The following is a 25,233-nucleotide window of genomic DNA, read 5'->3' as shown; positions in this document are numbered from 1 at the left end:
CCCACCTACATGCCCTCCAAGAGTCCCCAGGATAGCCTGGGTTTGATGGGAAAAGGAGAAAGGATTATAAGCTGATTCGTTCCGGGGCCTTGGGCCAGGGACTGCCCCTCTTAGGGCCTCAAGTGTCCCCTGTATAAGATGGGCATGTCTCCTGCCCGCTTGGTGGGTACAGGGAAGGCTGTATGAATACACTGGTGGACGGTGAACACGTGGACCACGTGAAGGGTTGGCACCGTGGTGACACGGGCGCTTTCAGGATGGCCAGGGTCCACAGTGCTGGGCCAGCATCCATCGTGGTCTCCTCCAGGCTGCCCCGGGAGGCCAGCAGAGCCCAGGAGGGGTGGGCAAAAAAGATGGCTTTTCTGCTCTCCTCCAAGACAGACTGCCCACCGTGAGCAGCCGTTACCCCCGCCCCGAGGCCCCGCCCTTCCACAACACTCCATGCACGGCTCTGTTGCCCACAGCTCCCTCGGTCACTCCCGGTCCAGCCATAATGCTCTCCTCACAGTCACCCACGTAGGGGGGTTCCCCTCACTGACCCTCTACTGAAAAAGCCTCTCCTCTCTAAGAGGCCTGGGATGCCTTCGCCCTCACCCGCTTGGCAGCGGAGAAGAGGAACTCTACCAGCTACCAGGACTGGACACAGCTCTCCAGGTCCCTGAGGACGGGCCACGGACACAGGCAGTGCTGACACCCCACGGGGAACCCCACCTCTCAGGGGCCTCTGCTAGCAAGGATCCCAGGCTGGGGTTTCTCAACCTCTCGGCCCTGGGGTTGCACTTCTGCAATGGGAAATAACACTTCCATTTTCTTTCCTGAAGGGAAAAAGGAAGAAAGCAGCGACACGGATGAATGACGTGACGCATCACATCCCCGCACTGCAGCTGTAACCGTCAGCCCAGGCCCACCCCGGCTCACAGCCACGTGCCCTGAGAGCTCATAGCTGCAATGTCAGGCGCAGATGGGCCCCTGGCAGAAAGGTAGGTGAAGGTCAGGGGGACTGGAGCCACACAGCCAGGGGAGAGGGCCTGGTGGGGCCGGGAGCAGGGCCCCCGCTGGCTCCTCGCCAGGCGCCTGTCTTCTTACAGTCCCGCCCCAGAGACAGCACTGGGAGGGCTGCTTTCTGCTTCCCCAGAAAACCCGGGGCGTCCTAGAGACAATGCGGGGGCCTCGTCAGGGGCTCTGCCCTGGCAGGGGATTTCTGTCAGCTCTGGAGTGCTAAGTGAAGCAGAAGAGTAACGTCTCCCGAGCAGTGGTGAACCCTAATTTCTGCGGGATTCTCTCAGGATCCTTGTGCCATGGGATCGAGTCCCGGAAGTGAACTCTGAATTTCTGGCCAGGCCTGAGGACTTGGACACCCAGCTCGGCTGTCCTGGGCCCGGCTTACCTTCCGTACCTCAGGAGGAGCTTTCCCGCAGGCTGGGGCCTGGGATGTGGATGGAGACACGTGCATGTCTGCACGTTAGGAAGAGGGAGGGTCCTGAGGGGCCCGGCCCTCACTATCCGAGTGGAAGGTCCTCACTATTCGCCGACTTCAGCCAGAAGGTAGAAGGGGCCGAGGGTCCGGGACTCGGACTACCTGTGACAGGCTTCCAGTCCCACAGCCCTTAAGGACCAGGCTCTCATTTGCAGTATACCAAAACCTGATTTCACAGGATTTTCTTTCTTTTTTTTTTTTTTTAAAGATTTTATTTATTTATGTATTAGAGAGCGAGCGAGAGAGAAACAGCATGAGAGGGGAGAAGGTCAGAGGGAGAAGCAGGCTTGCCGCTGAGCCGGGAGCCCGATGTGGGACTCGATCCCAGGACTCCGGGATCATGACCTGAGCCGAAGGCAGTCGCTTAACCAACTGAGCCACCCAGGCGCCCTCACAGGATTTTCATGTGTGTGTGAGCATCTCCTCATTTAACCATTTGCCAGATGTGCCCCCAGACAGATGTTGTGGCCAGGCCCGGTGAGCCCGGGGCAATGGGACACAGAGCAGCCGCTCAGACCACAGCCTGCCCCCGGGGGGCCTCAGAGACAGCAGGAGGAGCAGAGCTCAGGGAAGACAGGACAAGGACCCACGTGACTCTGGAGTGTTATGAGAAACTGTGCTGAATGGGGGTGTCCAGAGGGGGTCAGAGGGCAGAGAGAGGAAAAGAGCTTCATAGGAGAGGCCACATTTGAAATGGGTCTTTAAAGATGAGTGGTATTTGGGCAGAGTTTGGGACAGAAGATGACTTCTTAGCAGAGAAAATACTGTAGGCCGAAGCCTGGTGCCGGGAAAGTATAGGATTAGTTATTCAAATCCACTCATCCCTTGGTTCCCACTGAAGGCGGTGGCAGGTTCCGCACCATATGGGGTTGGTGGATGTGCCAGAGAGTTTATATTCCTCAAATCCACGCGGGAGCAAAGCCAACTGTTGTAAGCAGCCTTACTGCATGTGCCAGTAAGATTCTAAAGGACAAATTACCAGAGGTGGAGTGGCTGGGACAAAGGATGTGTGCATTTCTCACCGTGGCAGCCTTGTTACTTGGCCTCTGCAGAGCCCCTGTTGGTTCTTGAGCGAGATCTCCCGGCGCTCTCCACCTTCTTTCTCAGGATCTGCCTTCTGCCCATATAGGGAGACATTCATGCCCAAAATGCACTTGGCGTGGTGCCAGGCCCATAGAAGCACTTGGAACATGCTGGCTGTTTTTATTCTTTCTCTGGGTCTCCAGGCAGCCTTTCTGGGCCCCCGGCAGCCAGCTGGGCTTCCCGATTCTGTGTCTGTCCACAATTCCTGCTGCTAGAAGCCTCTGTCTTCTCCGCCAGCTGGGCACTCTGGAGATCAGCAGCTTCTTCTCCTGTTGCCTGTGCTCATTCCCAGCAGCTGATCGGTGCCTGGCTCAGGCAAGGGCTCAGCAAGGGTTTTTTGTGTGACTATTGGATACAGGGCAGGTGTATCCTATCTGCCTGTCCTTCCCTTCCCGTGAAACAGGGCCAGATTGTCTCCAAATGATAGTGAGCCACCAAAACCACACCATGAAAGTTGGTATGCCTTATGCCTTGCCAAGACAAGGACAGGCATCCTTATATTACAGAAAAGAAAGCTAAAGCTCAGAGTGGGTGAGTGGTTAAGTCCTACTCACAGAGCGTGCTAGAGATGAAGCTGAGGCTAGACCCAGCGGGGCTGACCTTCCACACCAGCTCTAGCCTTGGCGCCATCCTGACTTGGACAGAATGACCAGATCCACACTCGGTGCTCTGCTGTGCTTGGCTGGAGGTGGTTCAGGGTCCCTGAGCTGGGCAAGCATGTTTAGGCTCAAATCACATTTTTTTGTCTGTGCTCCATTCTTCCCAGGCTCCTGTCCACAGAGAGGGCCCTCACGGTCCTGCATGTGAGCCTGTATCACCCCGCGCAGGACCCGGACACCTTTGCCAATGTCCCAGCACGGCTGCAGCATGACACCAGCCCGCTGCTGGTGGGGCGCGGCCCGGATGCCCACCTCCGGCTACAGCTCCCCCGCCTCTCCCGCCGACACTTGTCGCTGGAGCCCTACCGGGAGAAGGGCAACGCTCTGCTGACCTTCTGCCTGAAGGCCCTGAGCCGCAAGGGCTGTGTGTGGGTCAACGGGCTGACTCTGAGGTTCCTGGAGCAGGTTCCCCTGAGCATGGTCAACAGGGTCGCCTTCTCCGGCATCCAGATGGTAGTCCGCGTAGAGGGAGGCACCTCCCTGGAGGCTTTTGTCTGCTGCTTCCATCTCAGCCCCTCGCCCCTGATTCACAGGCCCCAGGCTGAGGAGACTGATGAATGGGAGAGCACCTCCCAGGAGCAGCTTCCCCCAAGTTCAGGGCACTGGGCTCCAGGTCACCTGGGGCTTCTCCATGGCCGTTCCCTGCCAAGCCCTGGAGGAGGAGCAGAAACACAGCTCTAGAAGGAGACCTCAGACAGCACTAGCCCCACCGGCTGCCCAGAGCAAGCCTCACCCGTAAGAGGACTTGAACTCTTGGAGCGACACCACGCGAGGTTGACAAGCAAGACCTGCTTGGTAATAATGAACTGATTCTGCAAATCCGAACAGCCTGGGGTGGGGGAGCGCCCTCCACGGTTACAGCTATGCAAGGTAATGGGAACTTCATATACTTTTAGAGGCCCTGAGGGGTTCTGAGAGCCTCTCTCAAGCCTTTCCCCACATTTCCCTCCTCTTGTCTGCCTAGGAGTTACTTTATGTTGCTAATTTCGCCTGCTGCTTAAGAGCTGGAGTTTGAGGTTGCACCAGAAATGCATGGACACATGTAGCAATTACGTTTGTGGTAGCTCGGGGTTACCTTGGCCTTTCAAATACCCACAGGCACTCCGGGCTTAGGGAAGCCTGTGTTTAATAAACTGCAAGTATTTCATTAAGCTGGCATACCCGATAGGATTCCCTGATCCCCAGATGGGCTGCATGCGCGCCACGTTGTCACACAGAGGCGAGGGCGGGGAAATAGAGAAGAGGTGTAAGAGGAAATTGGAAAGGTGGGGGCTCACATTTCTAGAAAGGATGCGGGCAGAGCTCAGGGTTTCCTGGGGGTGGGGAGCTGGGGGCTGGGCCTGCCTGGAAATCCGCTGTCTCGTTCATCCTCGAGTTTCCTCACTCTATCATTTCTGGATCAAAGCCTTGGCTGATTAGAGGGCCAGGTCTTCAGGGAAAGGTAGCTTCCCAGAGCAATGGGCTCTTTCAGGACTAATTCTATGAGAGGGTGGGGAGGGAGGTTGTGGTAGAACTTAGCTCAGCTGTTATTTTACTCAAAGTGGGTCATATACCAATGGGGGTGCGGTAGTCTTTCAAAAATAAGGGACAGCTAGGGGCGCCTGGGTGGCCCAGTCGTTAAGCGTCTGCCTTCGGCTCAGGTCATGATCTCAGGATCCTGGGATTGAGTCCCACACTGGGCTCCTTGCTCAGTGGGGAGCCTGCTTCTTCCTATTCCTCTGTGTGCTCTCTTGCTCTCTCTCTCTCAAATAAATAAATAAATCTTGGGGGGGGGGAAGGACACATTTATCTCTAGTTCCTCCCTAATCCTGCAAGGGCGATATTATCCCCATTTTACAGATGTTCTGTAGTAATTAGTAACTTGCTCATGATCAAGCTGTTTGCAGAGTCAAGTACTGAGTTGAAGGAGAGTGATCAGCTCTGCCTAAAAAGGGATCGGGGGTGGGGGGGTGCGCCTGGGTGGCTCAGTCGTTGGGCATCTGCCTTCGGCTCGGGTCCTGATCCCAGGGTCCTGGGATCGAGCCCCGCATCGGGCTCCCTGCCCCGCGGGAAGCCTGCTTCTCCCTCTCCCACTCCCGCTGCTTGTGTTCCCTCTCTCGCTCTCTGTCAAATAAATAAATAAAATCTTAAAAAAAAAAAGGACAACAGCCCCCACTCTCCACGTCATCCTAGTGGCAGTGGGGATTGGAAGTGTCATTTAGAAACAGCGTTCACCTGTGTAAAGAAGGGCGGGGCCTACAAACTCAGGTGGTCATCATCATCTTAGAGCCTGCTCTAGGATATCTGAGACACTGAGGCCATGGTGCTGCCAACCAGCTGGCTCACAGCCTCAGGCCTCTTGCCACGTCCAACAAGGCTTTCAACACTCTCTACTTCCCACCCGAGAAGAAAAACCCTTTTGCACCCCAGGCAGGCTACAACGAGATTCAGCTACACTGCCAATTCTTCCCGGGGAAGATAGCAGTGGGCGGAACTCAGGCCTGTCCTGGCTGGGGAAACTTCCCTTCTAATAGGGAATAAGGCAAGGACACTGAGATTACAGCCACAAGGCACAGGAGGGCAAGGGCTGCAAAGAGAGGGGGCTGTCCAATACAATGAATGGCCCCTCGGGGCCCCCAAGCAGTCCTTCACTCAGTCATTCAACAAACTTTCACCAGATGTGAGGCAAAGCCCCAGGAACCCACAGTGAACTAGGCAGGCAAAGTCCCTGCCCTCAGAGAACTTATGTGGGCTCACGAAAGACACCTGTGGAGGAGTTAATCCCTTCATTATTTGATCCACTGTTACTGGTGCTCTAAATGTGTTTTCGGTCTTCCAGCTGGGGTTAGCATTCGCTGTACCATTAAGTGGCCATGTCTGCTGAGTGCTTACTGTGTGCTCAGTGCTTTGCCAGGTGCCATGTGCCTTGCTCAGCTGAATCCTCAAAACACCGGGACAGATCATGGTATTAACACATTGTATCGATGAGGAAATCAAGACTTAGAAAGGGTATCTTGCCCAACATCATGTCACTCACTAGCTGTGTGATCTTGGGCAAGTGACTTAGCCTTCTCTTGTCTCCATTTGTCCCGCTGGAAAGTGGGTAAGATAATAGTACCCATCCACCGGGGATGTTATGATGGTCTTAGGAGGGAGCACGTGTAAATCTCGTAGGGAAACATCTGTCACACAGTAGGCACTCAGTACGGGTTAGATACCTACCATGGTGAGACCTAAGAGAGGGAACATAATAGGTCCATAGCCAAGGGCTCACCTGGGATGCATATATGGAGCTAGAGGCGGTTGGAAGCCTGGCAGACTGGCTGCAGAGCCCAAGAGCGCACCTGCATTCTGTGATCACCTGATAAAGGGTTTTGTCTTTGCCAGAGACCCGGTGGGCAGTCAGGAGGGGGCTTTCACCTGTTGCTTACACCAGAAGGCCCAGTATTCAGAGTTTGTAGGATGGGAGACACCCTGTGAGGTCTGGCAAGCAGAAGCAGCCCACTGTTTTGGAACCGCCTTTATATGTCACACACAGATCCTCAGTGTAGCGATGATCCCTCCAAAGACCAAGATGTTCCCCAACTCGGCTAGGGAGCAGCAGTGCACCTACAGAACTGGGAACCCACAGCCTGGACACTACACCTGATCTTCGAAGGCAGAAGAGAGGAAGCTGGCTGGGGCCATGCACCCCGGAGTCCCAGGGGGCAACTCCCCCACTGCCCTTGAGAGGGTCCTCTCCCCTCCAGGAAGCAGCAGCAATCCCTCCCAGCTGGGGGTCTCTGAGAGGAGACAAGCTGCCTCCAGATGAGGAGTCTGAGGTTCAGAGTCAGGCGTCCCGGCGTCCCTCCGAGAGCACAGGATGAAGCGCAGGGCATGCTGAAGGACGTGAGCCAGAGACAGGGCGGGAGGGAGCCAAGACACATCCCGCTTGTTTCAGACTCTGTTGATTCACAAACTCTCCTTGCAAAACTCCCTGCTTGCCTCGCACCAGCAGCAAAGCTCTGATCCAGGCTAGATTCCATTTTTCTTGAGTAGAGAACCGCTCAGATCACCAGGTCCCTGCACCCACTCCCATTTTCACACCTGATACCCCTTTCCTTGGCCTGCAGAGACAGCTTGAGCAGGTCACAGAGACCCTGCCAGCAGTGAAAGCTTTCTCTCGCTCCCACGCGTGCGGGGCAGTGCACACAGGTGAGGGGTGCGTGTGCATGCCCGCACCGACACAAGCCATCCGCGCCCTCTGGGGTGTCTCCCGGCCGGGGCCTCGGTTGGAATTCCTGCTCTACTGCGCACTAGTTCTGTGACCTTGAAGGAGGGACTGAATTTCCCTGCTCAGTTTCTTCTGGAAACCGGGAAAGGTAACGGCCGTGGTGGTAAAATGAAGACCGCATATAAAGCACCTAGGGCAGCGCCTGGCACATAGTAAGTGCTCGATCGCCGAGTTAGCTTTCATTGTCCAGTCCAAGGGACCGAACTGAATGCAGGCAGACCCAGAGTCTCAGCTCACACACACACACACACACACACACACACACACACACACACACACACATCCGCTACAAAGAGCTACATCAGCTACACTCAGGCAGCCCCCAGAGCACTACAATTCTGAGACCACATCTGGAAATCTAGGAAATCATCCCCTGTGCCCTTTCAGGCATTTTAACCCTCCCGGCCCTCTGCTTTTCCAAAATGGGAGTCTTCCCAACCTGTCTGTAAGTGAGACACTGCAGCCCCCTGAGCCCCGTTTTGAGGGAGACCCGAGAACCCCCCATAAATATGCAGGGCTCTGAGGCACGAGCAAGCACCATGAGGCTGTGATGGCAGACGCATCAGACAGCGCAGTCCTGGCTGTGGCCTAGAGCAAGGAGGCCACAGCTGGGCACCCACAGTCCCACGCAGGACATCAGAATGCTGTAGCCATCGTTTTTGTTGCCCTGTGAGACTCTGGGCTCCACGGAGATGGGGACCACGGGTTGTCTGCCGTTGTGTTCCTGGTGGCCATCAGGGAGCTGGCCAGAGAACGGCTGGACAGACAGATGGGCAAGGAAGCGGTCATGAGCCAGGCAGGCGCGGGCATGGCCGAGGCTTGTAGTGATGGGACAAGAGACGGGCCGGCTGGCTGGGGCAGCAAGGCTCCGAAGCCGTGGGCAGACAGTAAGTCTCTGCCTGCTCTAGGCCCCGGTGGGGAGAGCCCAGATCCTCTAGCTGGGGCAGAACGCGGCTGGTGCTTCTCCCCGGTGCTTGAGCCTCTGCAGCCCAAACCAACCCAGAAATCTGGGTTTTGGGAATTCTGTGCGACAGCTGCGGGAGGTTGACAGATCTGACAGGTCCCCCAGTCACTGCGGATAGCTCTCAGGCAGCACTTCCTGCCCTAAGCAGAAGCACAGAGCCCCCCCACACACTCTAGGAACACACCGCCTCCCTAAGCCAACACCCCACCTGCACAGACCAGAGCTGTCCCATCAAGAGATTCCCTGTGGTACAGAAAGCTAAGAGGTCACACTGCGGGAGGCATCCACATTTTCAAAGAAAGGACCAGAGAGGGTGATGTCTACTCTGAAGGAGTGGGTTTCGCTATAGAGAAAGTGGCATTAAAGATTTCACAGGAGGCCAATAAAGGAAACATTTCCCTTTCCCCTCAAATGGTCACTTAGCCAGGGCCTGCCTCAAGGTCTGCCTGTGACTAAGTAGAGCTGAGACGGGGTTCTAACAAGCGGAGAACGGACTCTGCCTAACAGCCCACCGAGCGGCCAGGCTGCTGTCAGCAAAGACATGGGCAGAAGCAAGTAAGCCCCATGCGGTGTGGACGGTTCCTCGCCACCCCCACCCTGGGCTGTGCAGGGGAGACCTGCCTCCCCCTGTACCTACTGTGGGACCTCCGTTCTCCCCCCTCAGCTTCCAGCCCCTGACAGCTGTGGTGCTGATGTTGCCGTCAGGTCAGCTGGTCCCCATACCGATCCTCCAGCTCTCTGTCGCTGCGGCAGCCCTGCCCACATCCTGGTGCTCAGGTCGTTGGCCAGCACGCGAGGCCCCGGGCCCAGGCAAGGCTTCGGGAGAGCAGCAAACAGACCCAGCTGCTCTGTCTCTAAGAGGAGATGCCAAGTTAATGAACTCTATTCACATTGCAGGGCTGTGATACCTTTTACCTTGAACATGAACTCACAGGCGGATTAAAGTGAACTAAAACCTACCATTTGAGTTACATTCTCAGCTGATTGGAAACATGCATTACCTCCCCATGACCGGGCCGCGAGAAGGGAAGTTATTATTTTTCTTTTAGAGTTTGTAAACTCTTTACGGCTGAGGCAGCTTTAATCCTGCTGGGGGAAAAAATGATCCGGGAATAAATTGCTCTCATTTACCTTTGTTTTCCAATCACACGCTCCAGTGGGAACAAAACATCCTAAGTGAAGGGATGTGGGAAGCCAGGTGATCCCCGACAGAAGAGTTTAATTATTTTCTTCTTTAAGCATGTGAGCTGAAAAGGCTTCTAAGTGCCGTTTGGCATGGGGTTTGCTCCACAAAAATGTGCACTCCTCCGATGATGCCTGCTCTCCCCGAGCTCCTACTATTTTCTGCCTCTTCTTTCCAGGGGCAGGTAGCCTCCATCTCGCCACCGTGCCTGGCTCCAGACCTTTGGGAACCAGGAAGGAGCCCGAGAAAGGGCAGATTTGAATAAAGATCAAATCACAGTCCTGGAAGGAGGGAAAGACCCGTGGGGCCTGGAGTTCTGAAGGGGGCTTTCTGTCCTCCTCTGTTATTTCTCTAATCCTCTGTGTTACCTAACACAGAAATTACACAGAGCAGGTACCGAGCAAAACCGTCATGATGCCCAGGCTCTGAGCCAAGCATTCTAACTGCTGGAAGGAGCCCCAGCTGAGACATCCGCCTCTCTTGCCTTTAAAGATGCAGAGGCAGGGGGTAGGGGGGTGGGGAATCTTCACAATAAAGCAGAGACAGGGGCCTTCCAAGGGAGAGCTTGGTCAGGCAGCCAGCCACGGGGTTTCCATAATTGCTTCTCTGAGGGATCAGGATGCCATGATATCATTCTTCCATTCATCTGCAGCTTGCTGCACATGGGTTGAGAAGATGGATCCTATTAGGTCACCTTGCTTGGGGGAAGGAGGGTGGGGGTAGAAGAGGAGGCGTTTCAGGATCCAGTCAAGAAAACAAAAACCACTCTAAGTATTTTAAAAATGTAACTCAGGGAATGAAGTACACAGGTGATGTATCTCAGAAATCAGCCAAAGCAGGAGTTGCTACCACGGCTCACTCCCACTCCTGGGGCTCCAGAGGCAACCGAGAGCAATCCAGAGCAGGCACTGCCCAGCACAGAGCTAGAACGACTGTGAATTTTCTCTGCAGAAGCTGGGACCTCAGAGGCAGAGATGCACCTGCTGCTAGAGACTGCCCCCCTCCTCCCAAGGCGAGATGCTGAGAGAGAGGGTGAAATATCCTGGCTTCTCCCCTTGCCCACCCCTTGTGGGCTGAAGGCAGCAGAAGGAAGCTGACGAGCAAGCCTGGGGAATGCACCCTGCGGGGTGGACCCCCCCGCAGTACAAAGCAGAGAAGAGAAGTGAGAGAGATGGGTCTGAGGGCCAACAGTCAAGGCCAGCTCAGGGACTATGCCCACTGCAGTGTGCCTCAGCCCCCGCCTAGGCCCTGGGCCACCAGAAAGGGAGACGAATGGGGGCCCAGCCTGGAAGGCTCCACTGCCTGGGGGCCTCCTGGAGGCAAAAGGCAAACACAGATCACCCTCCCATAGGTCACCCCAACCACATAACCTTTGGCATCAGTAAGAAAGGAAAGAGGAGGGCGCAAGAGGACAGGAACCGTACAATGAGGTCCAGAGAAGAGCTAGGTGCGGCCATCCTGGCCTAGCCCATACGATCCTCCAGGGTGCCTGCTTTGAAACCCCCTCTCTTCCCATCTCAGAGGCAGGGCAGCAGAGCAGGGTCCAAATCCCCACAGCCCTCCAGGTACTGACTCTAAAACTTGCATCATCCCCCAAACCACTGATCCTCATGTACAAAATGGGAATGCTATCCGCACCTCCCTCCCCTCCATGGAGGCCGGAACACACATATGTGGATAATGGAGCTTAGCATGCACAGCTTGGAAATGCTCAATGAATGCCAGCCATTAATATTGACTGCCACCTCTCCCCAAATGTTTCTTCCTCCGGAAAGCTCTCCAGCCTCTTTTTCTTCTTCTTTTTTTAAATTTTTAAAATTTATTTTTGTGAAAGAGAGAGAGAGAGCAAGCACGAGTTGGGGGGTAGGGGCCGAGGGAGAAGCAGACTCCCTGCTGAGCAGGGAGCCTGATGCGGGACTCAATCCCAGGACCCTGGGATCATGACCTGAGCCGAAGGCAGACTCTTAACCGACTGAGCCACCCAGTCGCCCTCTCCTGCCTCTTTCCACAAAGGAATCACCTCCCTCCTAGCTCCAAGCCTGTTTGGGGACACTCAGAGGGGATTTTGGGCAGTGATCCATGGTATCAACCATGAGAGGTATTTCCTCAGCTGGGAACACGCGTTCTTGCTGTGCGCTCTGCACCACGCAGAGCCCCGAGCGGGGCACAAGCGTGCAGACCCGTCTGTGGATGGAACAGCCCCCCGGCGCACAGGACGTCCTCAGTGAGAGTCTGTTGCCTGAACGGCAAGAAAATGAGCTGGGAGAAGGAATTCGGGTGGGGTGAAAGCAGACCTTTAAGGAATGAGGCTTTGAGAAGAACCTCAAATCACAACAAACCGGCCGGTTGAACAGGGTAAAATGCACTTTAAACAACTAATTACTCAGGAGGGAAAGAGGCCAGAGTGAGTGGTTTGCTCAGTGAATGGAGTCACTGTATCTATTGGACCCTGAGCCCGGGAAGCAAGGACAAATCCCCGCAAGGCCATGCAGGGCCCACACTCCCGATTCTTCTGCTCTCTGCCAATAGGTTTTCCTGTTTCCAGATGAGTCCGATCTCCCTGGCTCACCACAGGTGCCCAGCCCACCACCATCCAGAAATACACGCGTGAGGTGCGGCACTCCCAGACTTGGACCTCTGCCCCCGGGAGCACTGGGAACAAGCAGGCTGGATGCTTGATGTCAGAGGTTTCCAGAATCAGCCCTGGGCCTCATTACTGAGAAACACATGGTCCCCTGTGGACACTTGTTGGAGGCCAATGAAGGAAGCGAATAATCAGGGGGCTCCATCTTTCACTTTTACGTTCCTCTTCCCCTGGGCCTGCAGTTGCCGTGCAGATTTCAAGTTGAAACGTCAGGAAAGCCTCCTGTGGTCTGACTTCTCCTTCCCCGTTCCACCCCACCCCCATCACACACATGCCTGCCTCTGGTCTCTATCAAGCACCCTGGGGAAAGCGTTGGTTAGAAACCCACAGAACAATTAGGAGCTGTGAGTTTGACTCCTCAGTTAAAGAAAGAGAAAATACCTCCACTGGAGATTCTCAGCAGGCTTTACAAAACCAGGGTGAATGTTCTGGCTCAGCTCAGGGGAAACACAGAAGCTGAGGAGAGATCTCATTATAAGAATGGTAAGGGGTATTTGGAGGAGGCCAGAATGTTCTGAATGAAGAAATGCCATATACCCTGGACACAGGGTCCTGGGGATGCTGGAAGAGCTAAGTCTGATGGAGAATGCGGGGGGTTGAGAGCTTCCATTGGGCATGGCCGAAAGACTCGGAGAAAGCCACCAAAGGCCCTCACTGTGCCAATCTCTAATGTCAGGCGTGTGCTGGGAAATGGTTAACCCCCGGCTCTCTGGGGGGGTGGGGGAGCTCTGATTGTAAAGCTTGACAATTTCTGGTTTCTATGATGGAAATTCTCGCACCAAGGTCAGTTTCAAGGTATCAGGATGACATCACTAAACCTGGAGGTGGAAAGAGCTGCACGGTGAGCACACCGTCTTGCAGCATTTCCGCGCTCAGACACAGTATCTGTCAATACCTCCGGAGCACAGATACAGCAAGATCCAGTAAAATGTTTAGGAAACAGTGACTTTTTTATTATTTATTAACTATGTTTTTAATATAATTTATTTGGCTGTAAGTTCATGCAACTTAAATTTTAAAGATTTTATTTATTTATTTATTTGAGAGAGAGAGAGAGAAACAGCATGAGAGGGGAGAGGGTCAGAGGGAGAAGCAGGCTCCCCGCTGAGCCGGGAGCCCGATGTGGGACTCGATCCCAGGACTCCGGGACCATGACCTGAGCCGAAGGCAGTCGCTTAACCAACTGAGCCACCCAGGCGCCCATGCAACTTAAATTTTAATAATGACTTGTTTTTTTAATTTAAATTCAATGAATTAACACAGTGTATTATTAGCTTCAGAGGTAGAGTTCAGTGATTCATCAGTTGCATGTAACACCCAGTGCTCATTTCATCATGTGCCCTCCTTAATGCCCATCACCCGGTTACCCCATCCCCCCACCCTCCTCCCCTCCAGCAACCCTCAGTTTGTTTCCTAGAGTGAGGAGTCTCTAATGGTTTGTCTCCCTCTCTGATTTTGTCTTGTTTTATTTTTCCTTCCCTTCCCCTATGTTCCTCTGTTTTGTTTCTTTTTTCTTTTTTAAAGATTTTATTTATTTATTTATGTATTTATTTGAGAGAGAAAGAGAGAAACAGCATGAGAGGGGAGAGCTGGGCACCTCCCGCTGAGCCGGGAGCCCGTTGTGGGACTCGATCCCAGGATTCCGGGATCATGACCTGAGCCGAAGGCAGACGCTTAACCGACTGAGCCACCCAGGCACCCCCTCTGTTTTGTTTCTTAAATTATACATATGAGTGAAATCATGTGGTATCTGTCTTTCTCTGGCTGACTTATTTTGCTTAGCATAATACCCTCTAGTTCCATCCACGTCACTGCAAATGTTAAGATTTCATTCTTTTTGATGGCTGAGTAGGATTCCGTTGTATATATATACAACGTCTTCTTTATCCATTCATCTGTCGATGGACATCTGGGCTCTTTCCATAGTTTGGCTATTGTGGACATTGCTACTATGAACATTGGGGTGCAGGTGCCCCTTCAGATCACTGTGTTTGTATCCTTTGGATAAATACCTAGTAGTGCAATTGCTGGGTCATAGGGTAGCTCTATTTTTAACTTTTTGAGGAACCTCCATACTGTTGTCCAGAGGGGCTGTTTAATAATCAGCTCTTACAAGACAGAGGCAACTCCAGCACAGCCAAATGGAGAAAGTTGCAGCCCCTGAGAACAGTGGGCCCGAGGAACAAAAAACTAATGTGAAAACGCCTTGAGATGATTATGGTGCCTACGGAGAAGGGCTGGAGAGGTCAGGGTGAGGCTTCTAAGAAAACCGTACAATGTTTTGCCATTTAAAAGTGAATGCGTTTATATTTATAACATTAAACATTTAAAATAATCTTGAGAGGATCTTAAAGATCCCTTGCTACAGATGAGGAGACTAAGATGCACAGAGGGGAAGAGTGCCCAAATCCACTGAGCTGGTAAGTGTGGAATTCTTGCTCTTGTCCTCACCGCCTCCATCGGTGCATGCCTGGTGAGGGGTAGCCCACGAGCTCTGGCCGAGCCCCACTGTCAATGCCCACGTAGCAGATGTGACCAGACACGGTTCACGATGGCAGTGCTGTGCTGGGACCCTGGAATTAGTCCCCTGGCTTCAAAAGGGGCCAGAGGGTATTATCCAAGAGGTCACGCTCACTTCTTTCCTGGAATCTCTCTCTCAGAGCTCGCCTGGCATTTTGAGGTCACCTTCTTTCTCAGAAGGAGGGAAAAACATCTCTCTGGGCCCCACCTCATCTCTCTGCCCTCTTAGACACCAGATGTTGGAGTCTCTGGTAAACTGATCAGCTGGGAGCTGGAGACTTCCAGCTCAATCTCTGGGCTATAGCCAAATCCCGGGGGCCTCCAGGACCCCGAGAGCAGGGCAGTATCTGGTCAGCCACCCAGGCTGCGTTTGAGCATTACCCAGCATCCCTTTGGGGGGCCCAGACAGGCCACCACCCCCACCCCCTGACAACCCAGAGCAGCTGGCATTGGATTCCTGATGCGATCAGGACCCTTGATGGAGGCTTGGATCCCAGAGCCAAACTCACATGTGGCTGGAAACCAGTCCCTACAAAATCCTCCAGTGTGAAGTGAGCCCCTCTCCCACCTGCCACCTTCTCCCGCCTTGCCTACTACAGCTCTGGCTTCTGGGTAGGAAATGTCCCGTTGTCCAGGCCACATCCCTTCAATCCTCTGTCATTTCAAGTTTTCTGGCATGTAGGTTTGGTATGCTTGGCGCTTTATGGCCGTTTGCAGCGTAATTCTGTTCCTGTCCTGCCATTCAATTTGAATTAAATATCAAACAGATGTGAGTCATTTTTTGCTCTTTTTAAAGAAAAAGTTTAATATGAGGGAGCATGCCCTCCTATATGATCAGGAAAGCTGTTCAGAGAAATAAGCCCTTTCAAATTAAAAAAGAATCACTTTGGTTAATGTTAAGATGCTTTCAAGTGATGCATTTCGAAGTGCTAAGGGAAGGTGTTTCCAGCAAGCTATAAAGCAGCCAGGAGAAAAGAGGAGAAGATATATGGCCACAGGCCGATGGGGAAATTGGAGCTCAGAGAGGGGGCAACCCCACCTGGGGAGGAAGCTCTAAACTTGGAGATGAGGTTCACAGATGATGGTGGGGGAAGCCATCTTTCCCAAAGGCCCGAGGGGTGGGGGGCTCTGCTCTCCGCAGTCTGTGTGGTCAGAGTGGGAAGGGAGTCAGAAGGAGAGTCAGCCTGACCTGGGTACCCATTCCCCATCCTCACATACTTGAGCCCGTCTGGCACATCTCCCCCTAGCAGTAGTCCCAGGGGTGATGGTGTAGTTGAACATGCTGAATGGCTTAATCCCTTGGCCCCCACTGCAGTATTGTGGATTAGTAGGGTCTTTGGCCTTTTGTGGGTCTTGGACACCTCTGAAAATGCAGAGAAAGCTATGGCTACTTGTTGGACACAGGAACATGCATGAACTTGCATACAACCTCAGAAGCCCATGGTCCCCTGATTTAGACCGCCCCCTAGCCCCAAGACAGCCATGGCAAGGAACATTTTTTTTTTTTAAAGATTTTTATTTATTTATTTGAGAGAGAGAGAATGAGAGAGAGCAAGCACATGAGAGGGGGGAGGGTCAGAGGGAGAAGCAGACTCCCCGCCGAGCAGGGAGCCCGATGCGGGACTCGATCCAGGGACTCCAGGATCATGACCTGAGCCGAAGGCAGTCGCTTAACCAACTGAGCCACCCAGGCGCCCTGGCAAGGAACATTTTATCACCAAGACACTCAGCCCCCAGGACCATGGCCCCTCTGTCACAGAACACGGACCTACATTCTCAAGCACCCATATGCCCGGCACCATGCTCAGTCTTTTTGCGAGCCGGAGAAGCTGGTCAGTCTCCAAAACCCCTCTGGCTTCTTGGCAACGTGCGTGCCTGGAGCTCAACATTATTGGACCTGCCGCCATTCATGGCTATGAGCCAGGGCTTCTCCGGTGCTGGCTCAGGCACTGAGTGTTTCCATGTGGTCCTTTTACTTACTGTACGTAAAAGGCAGCTCTCCAACTACAGCCGGCTGATTGCAAATGACATTTCCATGTGGCGGGGAAAAGGGCCAGAATGCCTCTGATTCCAGCTGGTTCTGGACATCCTGGACCTGGAGATGAGGCTCTGCACACCCAACATTTGCCTGTAGGGATGATGTGCAAATGCCCAGAGACCCTGCTCCCTGGGGAGCACGAGGCCCTGCTGATGAGAAACAGAACCAACACTTCCTAGAATTCTGCAGACAAAAGAGAAGGTTGAGTGGAGGGATTTAGGGCAAAGAAAAGCCTAGACTTTGGAATCAGACAGCCAAAGTCTGGATCCTGGCTGTACTCCTTACTAGCTCCATGACCTTGGGCAAGAGACTAACCTCTCCCAGCCTCAGTATCTCCCATCAGTAAGCAGGAATACTGCCTGTCTTGTGGGGTGTTTGGGAGAATGAAAGCTGATGATGCATGCGGGGCGCTGAGCGCAGCGTCTGACGTACAGTGAGTGCTCAGGGTTTGGAACTCCAAGCTGGCCAGGCCCCTGTGTGATGGTTCTTGCGGGGACCTAGGGTGCCGGGAGGTGGGTCAGAATCAGGCTTACCCCAGAAGAAGCCATAGTGATAACCACAGGAGGAGCAGGAGGTGCAAAGGACGGGGGTGTGAGTTGCTGTTTCCTAAGTCCTGTCTGGGGAGGTTGGGGAAGGAAGTAGTGGGATGGGGGAGTGGAGGAAAGCGGCAGAAATATCTGCAAGTGGTTTTAGAAGAGGAATTGAAATTCACAGGTCATTGTTGCCATTCCAACTGTTATTTTGCATCTGGGGCAGCCCAGTAAGAAGGAATGGAGAGCCATTCTGAAAGCCCTGGGGGGAGAGGGAGGTGCCGCTGGGAAAGGGTGAGGTCGGCCCCTGCCCTCCAGGGACTCAGAGCCACATCCAGATTCTAGAAGTGCTCTGAGCGCAGACTGGCAAGGGCTGAGCTGGTCAGAAGAGGTTCCTGGGGTGAGGAGAATGGAGCTGCGCCTTGAATGATGGGAAGTATGTTGAACAAGAGAGATGGCCACCCTCGGTGCCTTCAGCGTACCAGGCAGGGGTCCCAGGACAAGGCGGCTGGCTCTCAGGGGTCTCAGTTTAGGCCCCCCTCTAGCCCTCAACCTACACAGCCACTTGGGGCAGCCATTCATTTGTGCTTCACGAAGAACAAGAGGTCCCGTCTGTAGTGCTGCTCAGGTGCCCAGCCTTAGAGCTCCTCACTGCCGTGAAAACACGTTTCTCTCACCCTCCAGCTAGGGGCAGCCATGTGCCAGTCAGAGCCCTGAGGACAGCCCTGAGGACCCTCCCCTCCCTCCTCAGGGGGCCCAGGGCAGTACATGGTGTCCTGACGGAGACTTAGCCCCATTTCCCCCAGGTTGCCCAGGACACCCTACCCAATGCCAGAACCTCATGAGGGTGGCTGAACTCACTCTGATGACCCCGTGTCTGTGTCCCCCACAGGGGCTGAGCCCCAGCTACAGGCTTTTCTCCAGCCTTTGAGATCACATATATCTTGTCCTGGACAGATGACACGAGGTCTCATCCTAGTAGGAACTTGATAATTGACACACATTCATAGCTCTCCCTGTTCTGATTTCATTTTCATTTTAAATTATGCATTTAAATATCAAATTACTTAAATGTATTTACATAAACAATTACTTGCATCTCCCTCCGATCTTCCTCAAGGTACACATCTTCTGACCATTGTAATTAGGGTGCAAGACTTGTTTTCTTCCTAGGCCTTTTACATGGCTTCATGCTCGTCATCATGATCTTACTGACTATTCCTTATTACATCAACGACACAGCTCAGTCTACAACCAACTGATGGGCATTTTCATTGGCTACGATTTTTTTTTTTTGTTATGTCTAAATTACTCTACACTGTCCAAAATATAATTTTCCTTTTGAGTGACTCTCTTGGGATTGTTCCCAGGAGCTGGATACTCAGTTGAGAGCCGCGTGAAGATTCTCTGTGCGCTCATCACAGACCGTGGGTCTCATTTATCTGCATGCCAACACAGCAGAGTTCAGTCCTGTGGTGCCCATTAGAAAACTGAGGTGGGTGGGGTGGGGGTGAGCATTTGCCTGGAGCCACCCCGTGTATCTTCCTGTGCCATTGCTCAGAATGCCCCTCCCTCCAGGCACACTCTGAGTGGGACAGGACCCCCAAGTGCCTTTCCCAGCACAGTGAGTGACCGATGCTGGAAATGCCCCGATGGCGGCATGAAGATATTATGGAAGGAGGAAAGCTGCTTCTTTAGCCTCTGGAACAAGCCCCACAGATGGCTGCCTCAGACCAAGCCCAAGGCTGCCTCCCCAGCCCCTCCAGAGACCCTTTAAACAAGGGAGGGCATGCTTTGTGGATCCTTAAGCCCTTCGGAAGATGTGCAAATGGGGGCAGGTCAGCCACATGAAGTGTTGGCTACAATGTGTAAACCCCACCTCGGGGTGCTGCTAATCTTTCGGGTCAGGTACAGGGGCTGGGGCGCCTCCCGCCAAGTCGCCCGTGTGATCCTGTGGCAGAGCTGGGCAGTCATGGGGCTCCCGGGGCCAGGCGCAGGACCGTTCGCTGGTACCCCTGTCTGTCCTGCCGGGGCCCGAGTGCCCTGGCCAGCCTTCCGTGCAGGCAAAGCCAGCTGCCGGGCCACAGAAGCCCCGGGCTCACAGGCATCCCTGGCCCCCAGTTGTGCCCCTGGGTGAGGTGCACGGGGCTAACCAGAAACACCTGTGTACATGGAATTTCCTGCCCCAGTTCAGCCTTCATTTCCTCCGCCAGTAAAAACCCAAGGCGTGCAAAGGTGAAAGAAACCAGCCAGTCAATCACCCAGACGACGGCCACCAGGGCCGCAGAGACAGGACTTTCTAAATTAAAATTTAATTCCCACCCGATGGCCTGGCCGGGACAGCCATGATTCAAACCGTGCAACCGGCCGCCTCAGCCAGGCAGATGCCGCTCGGGTCCTCGCAGGAATTCACCTCCCCCTGGGGCCAAGGGACGGTGGCGTCTGCCTTGGCCCCCAGGTTGTGGAATGAGACCCTAAGAATGAAAGGGACCCCCTTTTCCCTCAACCTCATTGTGCAGCTGCAGAGGCTGCCCAGCTGATTAGCGGCTCACTGCCCCAGGCTGTTTGAATTATTAGGTGCTGGGGAGATCAGAGCCCACCGGTGACTCGGGGGCATTTACCAAGACAACATCAAAGCCCGAGGCGCCCGGGGCCAGAGTGTAGGATAACGGTCAGAGCCCGAGGGTCTGCGCTCTGTCCTGGCCCAGCAGGTTTAGGTGAGGAGAGAGTCGTAAAAATGCCTCCGTTTTTCCAGAACATTTTTCCAGCGATTCCTGCCAGGGAGAGGAGGAGGGCCTGGGGCAAGAAGAAGGGCAGTATTGAGCTGCCCATTTTATGGTCATACCAACTGAAGTGGTGTCTGCGATCATGATTTGCCCGACCGCACGGCCGGCCTGCAAACAGGTCAGCAGACTGAGAATGCCGCTCGGATGGAGTCCTAACTCTCTTGCCCCCATCTCAGCCAGCAATGGGAGGGGCAGGAGAGTGGCCTTCAGAGGCAACACTGAGGTCGCACAGACCCGGTCTCATAGCCCAGCGTGTGCCCTTAACAAGTTACTTCTCCCAGCATCAGGCCTTTGGTGCCTCAACTGGGAAATCATGACAGCCCCCCTCTGTAAGATTGGAAGCACTAAAGGAGTATCCGGAGGCGCTTTACGCTGAGGAATGTGACAAGCCAGGGGGGCAGATGAGGCAAACTTTGTCGGATTCTCTGCCAGTGGCAGGTCAGCGACAGTCACCAGGGGAACAGAGGTGAAGACCCTCTCTTCAGGAGCATCTGGCCCCTTTCTGGACATCCCAGGCCCCCCTCCCCATCTTGTCTGACTGGTCTCCTCATCGAGGGGGTCAAACACGAAGATGCATCACTGATGAGGGCCGGTGAGCCAGGGGATGGTGAGATCAGCACAAATCCTTTCTAGACCTGGAGAAACAACCTCTAGGGCAAGCAGCCAGGGACTGGAGGCCATGACTGGCTCCCTGGCAGAGAACTGCAGAACATTCATTGGGAAATGGAAAGCATCCCAGCTTTTTAATAGCTGCCATCTGCCATCTTTTTAGAATAGCTTTATGATTTTAAAAATAATATAGGCTCATTATAATATACTACAACTACACACCATAACATAAATGAATCTCACCAACAACGTTGAGCCAAAGAAGCCAGATACAAAAGAGTTCACACTGCATGCATGATTCCATCTATATAAAGCTTTAAAACAGGCAAAAGGAATCTGTGGGGTTTAAATCGGGAAATGGGTCATCCTGGGAGTGGGAGTGACTGGAAGGGGACACGGGGGACTACTAAGAGGTCTGCTGATGTTCTGGTTCTTGATTGGAGTGCTGGTTTACACAAGTATATTCACTTAGTGAAATTCCACTGAGCTATATATGCTTATAAACTTTACTGCATGTATGTTATATCAATAATAAATTTCCTGAAAATAAATTAGTGGGTCTGTGGCAACGCTGTGTGTACAAATAGATATAAAACACTAATGATCAGGTAGGAAATGTGGTGGGTTTTTTTCCCTGAAAAGGGAAAACTTGGAAACAGGTCGCCTCTCCTACCATCCAGAGTTAGTTCCTTTAATATTTTAGTATTTTTTCCTTCACCTCTTCCCAGGTATAATGCGTGCTTATTTATACATTTAGTATTATTCTTATATAGAAAATTATTTGTACAACTTTTTTTCTTAATATTATATTGTAAGGATTCTTGCATGCATTCTTAATCACTCCTGAAAGCGATCTTCAAGACCCTGTAATATGTCACTGGATGGGCACATCATGCGTTAACCCAGTGGTTCTAAACGCAATGGAAATTGCCACTTCCCCGGGGGCATTTTGCAAAGTCTGGAGACATTTTTGGTTGTCACAACTTGGCCGTGGGGTGGTGACTACTAGCACCTAGTAATCTAGATGCTGCTCCTCATGCTGCTAAACATCCTATAAGGCCCAGGATAGCTCCCACTACAAAGAATTATCTGACCTCAAATGTCAACAGCGGAGAGGCTGAGAATTCCTTGTATAATCCTATCCTTATTGTTATACCTACAGGCTACTTTCAGCCTTTCCTGTCAGGAATAAAGCAACAACCCACCTCCCAGATAAATAATTCTGTGCATCTCTTCCTCCTTAGCTTCAGTTTCTGGGGGCAAGCCCAGTGCTATGGCCACTTGAAAGAGCTTGATATGTGCTTCTGGGCTATCTTCCTGAAAGTGGCCTCAGTTTACGCTGACCGCCTGACCCTTCCTCCATGTCTCTAGTGATAAACTAGAGACTTTTAGCCTTTTAGAAGCTCACAGACATCCCGTACCTAAAGCTGACCCTCTTTGCCTGGCTGCCCTCTCTCACTATGGCCCATCCGCTTTCTCTTAACGCTTCCTGAAAAAGTGGTCCACATCCCTCTCCCCTGACCCGTGTCTCTGCCCACCCCTCAGGGCATCGCAGAAGCCTCCGATCCTCACCACTCCCCCGAGACTGTCGGAATACTACAGAATACTACAGCCCCCCGCCCCCCATGAACCAAACATCAAGATGGATTTTCAACGCTCAGTGCACCCAACCCTCGGCCACATCTGCCATCGGCAAGCTTCCCACCCTCCGTCTCTCTGAGAGGATTGCCAGAGATTCCCAAGCCCGCCACCCCGGCCCATCCTCCCGGGGCTCAGACGCCACCCCTTCTCACCCAGGGGCAGGGGTAACTCCGGCCCAGCCTGCGCTCCCCAACTCGAGACCCATGTTTTCAATGGAAAAGATGTAACTTGGCCTCTTTCTGGAGCTAGAAGACTTGAAACTTCCATATTTCACCTTCCCTGGGTGAGCTTTCTAAAACAAAACTCATAACTGCAATGTGTAGACTGGCTTTGAATCCTGATTCATAAAAATCAACCTTGAAACAAACACATTTTGGGGACAATGTGGGAAATTTGGTTATGAACCTGGTATTAGATGTTAAGAAATTCCTGTTAATTATGTGAGGGTTGATAACAATGGTAGTGTAGTTGGTAAAAAAAAAAAAAATCTTAGTTCATAAAGGATGGACCCTGAGGTTTCTAAAGAGGGTGACTTGATTTGCCTTAAAATATTTTAGCAAAGAAGAAATACATTAAGAAAATTCGGAAAAACATTAATAATTGTTCAGTTTAAGTACAGGCTTGTGGAGGTTCACTATTCTCTTCTCTCCACTTTTTATGGAATTTGTCATACATTCAAAAAACCCTACAAATCTGACCACAGCGCTCTCCTGCCCAGAATATGCCGGTATTCTCTGCTGCCTAGAGGATCCAGTCCGACCTTGTAAATGTGTCATACCAGCCCAAGGGGTCGGGCCACTTTCCATTCTCCAGCCTCCTGTGCCCTCATCTGTCCCCACATTGACAGATGATCCTCTTCATTGCTTGGGAGCATGGGGACAAACCCCGTCCTCTCTGCCTACAAAACTGTACTCATTTTCCAGAGTCTCTTCAAAGTGTCCCCTCATTTCTGATCTTCCCTGAGTCCTCCAGTCTCTGACCCTTCAGGCCAAGCCTCTGGCCCTCCCTCTACACCCCTGCCCTGTCTTTTACAGTGGCCGGTTGTCCTATGTCCCCCATCCTACCCTCACCCCGCTGGGGACCAAGCTCCCTGTGGGGGAGAGCTATGTCTTGCTCACTCCCACTTCCCAAGACTGGTGCATTCCCAGAACTTGGTCGGGATTCAATAGAGGTCAGGGGAGTAAATGAGTGAGCCTCTTTCCTTCTTCCTCTTTCCCTCCTGGAGATGAACAATAATTACATTTGAGTTCTCCAGGCTGGGTTTTTTCTGTGCTTTTCTCTGGATGGGACATGACTAGAATCGTTTCTGAAAATGAGTTTCAGGAACTCAGAGTAGAAGTATAAACCAATCTCAAGAAATACTTGAGTTGCCAGGCAACGTAAGGACACAAGCACCAACTCTCAAATATCCGCCCAGAGATGTTTCGTAATTGCTCAGGGTCGTTCTCTTTACTAGTAATCTGATTGCTTACATGCAAGGAAAGGCAGAGTCAATAAATACAGTAAATCGCATTGGTCACTGGGAGGAGAATGGCAATACTGAGATCATGTCCCACTGATGAGAAAAGAGCAATCCTGACCCTGGTCCTGGGAGAAGTAGGGAGAAAGAAGACAGCATGACCAACTCCAGAAGGGGGCGGAACCCCAAGCCACCTCCTGTCTCTGGCCTTTGCTGGAGCCCGCAGACAAGCTTGGCTGGGAAGGGGCAGGCTGGAGAAGGATGCAGAACAGGGCTCCGAGGGCTGGCGCGGAGCGGGGCAGATCCCACCGCAAGGCCCTGCATCTCAGAGCCACAGGCTTGGTTGCAGGGTCCCTGTCAGTCCTCTGCTCCCAAGACTGCCACCTTCAGGTACAGCCTGGGGGGGACCTGTGTGCCCATCCTCGCTCAGCTGGTGCATGGAGTGGCCTACCTTCCTTCGTCCCAATGTGTAAAATGGGAGTGTCCTGCCTCAGGAAGTGCAGCAGGCCCTTCTCTTTTGTTTCCTTGTGTTTCCCCAGAAAGGCAGGAGGCGTGACTGACCACATATCTGCATGCTAAAGGAGGCCCCTGGATTACCCACACTGGAGACCCTGGGCAAGCTGCCCGAAAGGCACACTGAGGAGCCCGACCCTGGTCTTACTGATTCAACACGTTGAGGAGCGGGTCCTTGGAGCCCACATTGCAGCAAGCTCTTCCGGTAATTTTATTTAATTGTGGTAAAATACATACAACATAAGATATGCCACTTTAATCATTTTTCAATGTTCAGTTCAGTGGCAGGCATTAATCACCTCGACACTGTTGTATAATCCTCTCCACTGTTTCCCAGACTTTTCCATCACCCCAAACAGAAGCTCTATCCCCACTAACCAGTAACTCCCCCAAGCCTCTGGTAACCCTTAATCCACTTTCTGACTCTATGAATTTGCCTATTCTAGAAAGTATGTGTAAGTGGAATTGTACCTTTGTGTCTGACCTATTTCACTTGGCGTAAATATTTTCAAGGTTCATCCATATTGTAGTGTGTATCAGAATTCCATTCCTTCTTATGGCTGAAAACCATTCCACTGTATGGATGTACCACATTTTGTGTTCTCATTATATATACTCTTGAGATTCTTCCACCTTTTGGTTTTTGTGAATAATGCTGCCATGAACATTGGTGCACTGGGCTCAGCTCAAGCCCCTGGTTTCCATTTTTTTTTTTTTTTGGTGAATGTACCTAGGAATGGAAATGCTGGGTCACATAATTCTATGTTTAACTTTTCAAAGGACACCAAACTATTTCCCCCCAGAAGCTGCACCATTTTATATCCCACCAACAAAGCGTGCACGAGGATTCCATGCCCGTCCTCACTGATTATTTT

At 52.5% G+C, this 25,233-nt stretch overlaps 1 protein-coding gene across 1 annotated transcript; it reads left to right on the top strand.

Moving 5' to 3' along the window:
• The first annotated feature begins 948 nt into the window (after window positions 1-948).
• On the top strand, window positions 949-3,982 carry TIFAB (TIFA inhibitor). Its single transcript, XM_021702091.1, has 2 exons — window positions 949-980; window positions 3,327-3,982. The coding sequence occupies exons 1-2, from the start codon at window positions 949-951 to the stop codon at window positions 3,898-3,900; spliced, it is 606 nt and encodes a 201-aa protein (XP_021557766.1). The 3' UTR covers window positions 3,901-3,982.
• The last annotated feature ends 21,251 nt before the right edge of the window (window positions 3,983-25,233 follow it).

The sequence above is a fragment of the Neomonachus schauinslandi genome, chromosome 7 (assembly GCF_002201575.2).
Source record: "Neomonachus schauinslandi chromosome 7, ASM220157v2, whole genome shotgun sequence".
Taxonomy (NCBI): domain Eukaryota; kingdom Metazoa; phylum Chordata; class Mammalia; order Carnivora; family Phocidae; genus Neomonachus; species Neomonachus schauinslandi.
This window is presented reverse-complemented; position numbering and strand designations above follow the sequence as displayed.

What these genes read in the sequence shown, in the direction of transcription:
- TIFAB (XM_021702091.1), top strand. Translation starts at nt 949, where the DNA reads ATGTCAGGCGCAGATGGGCCCCTGGCAGAAAG. An exon ending in GATGGGCCCCTGGCAGAAAG is followed by an intron (nt 981 to 3,326) that starts GTAGGTGAAGGT and finishes CATTCTTCCCAG; the next exon opens with GCTCCTGTCCACAGAGAGGG.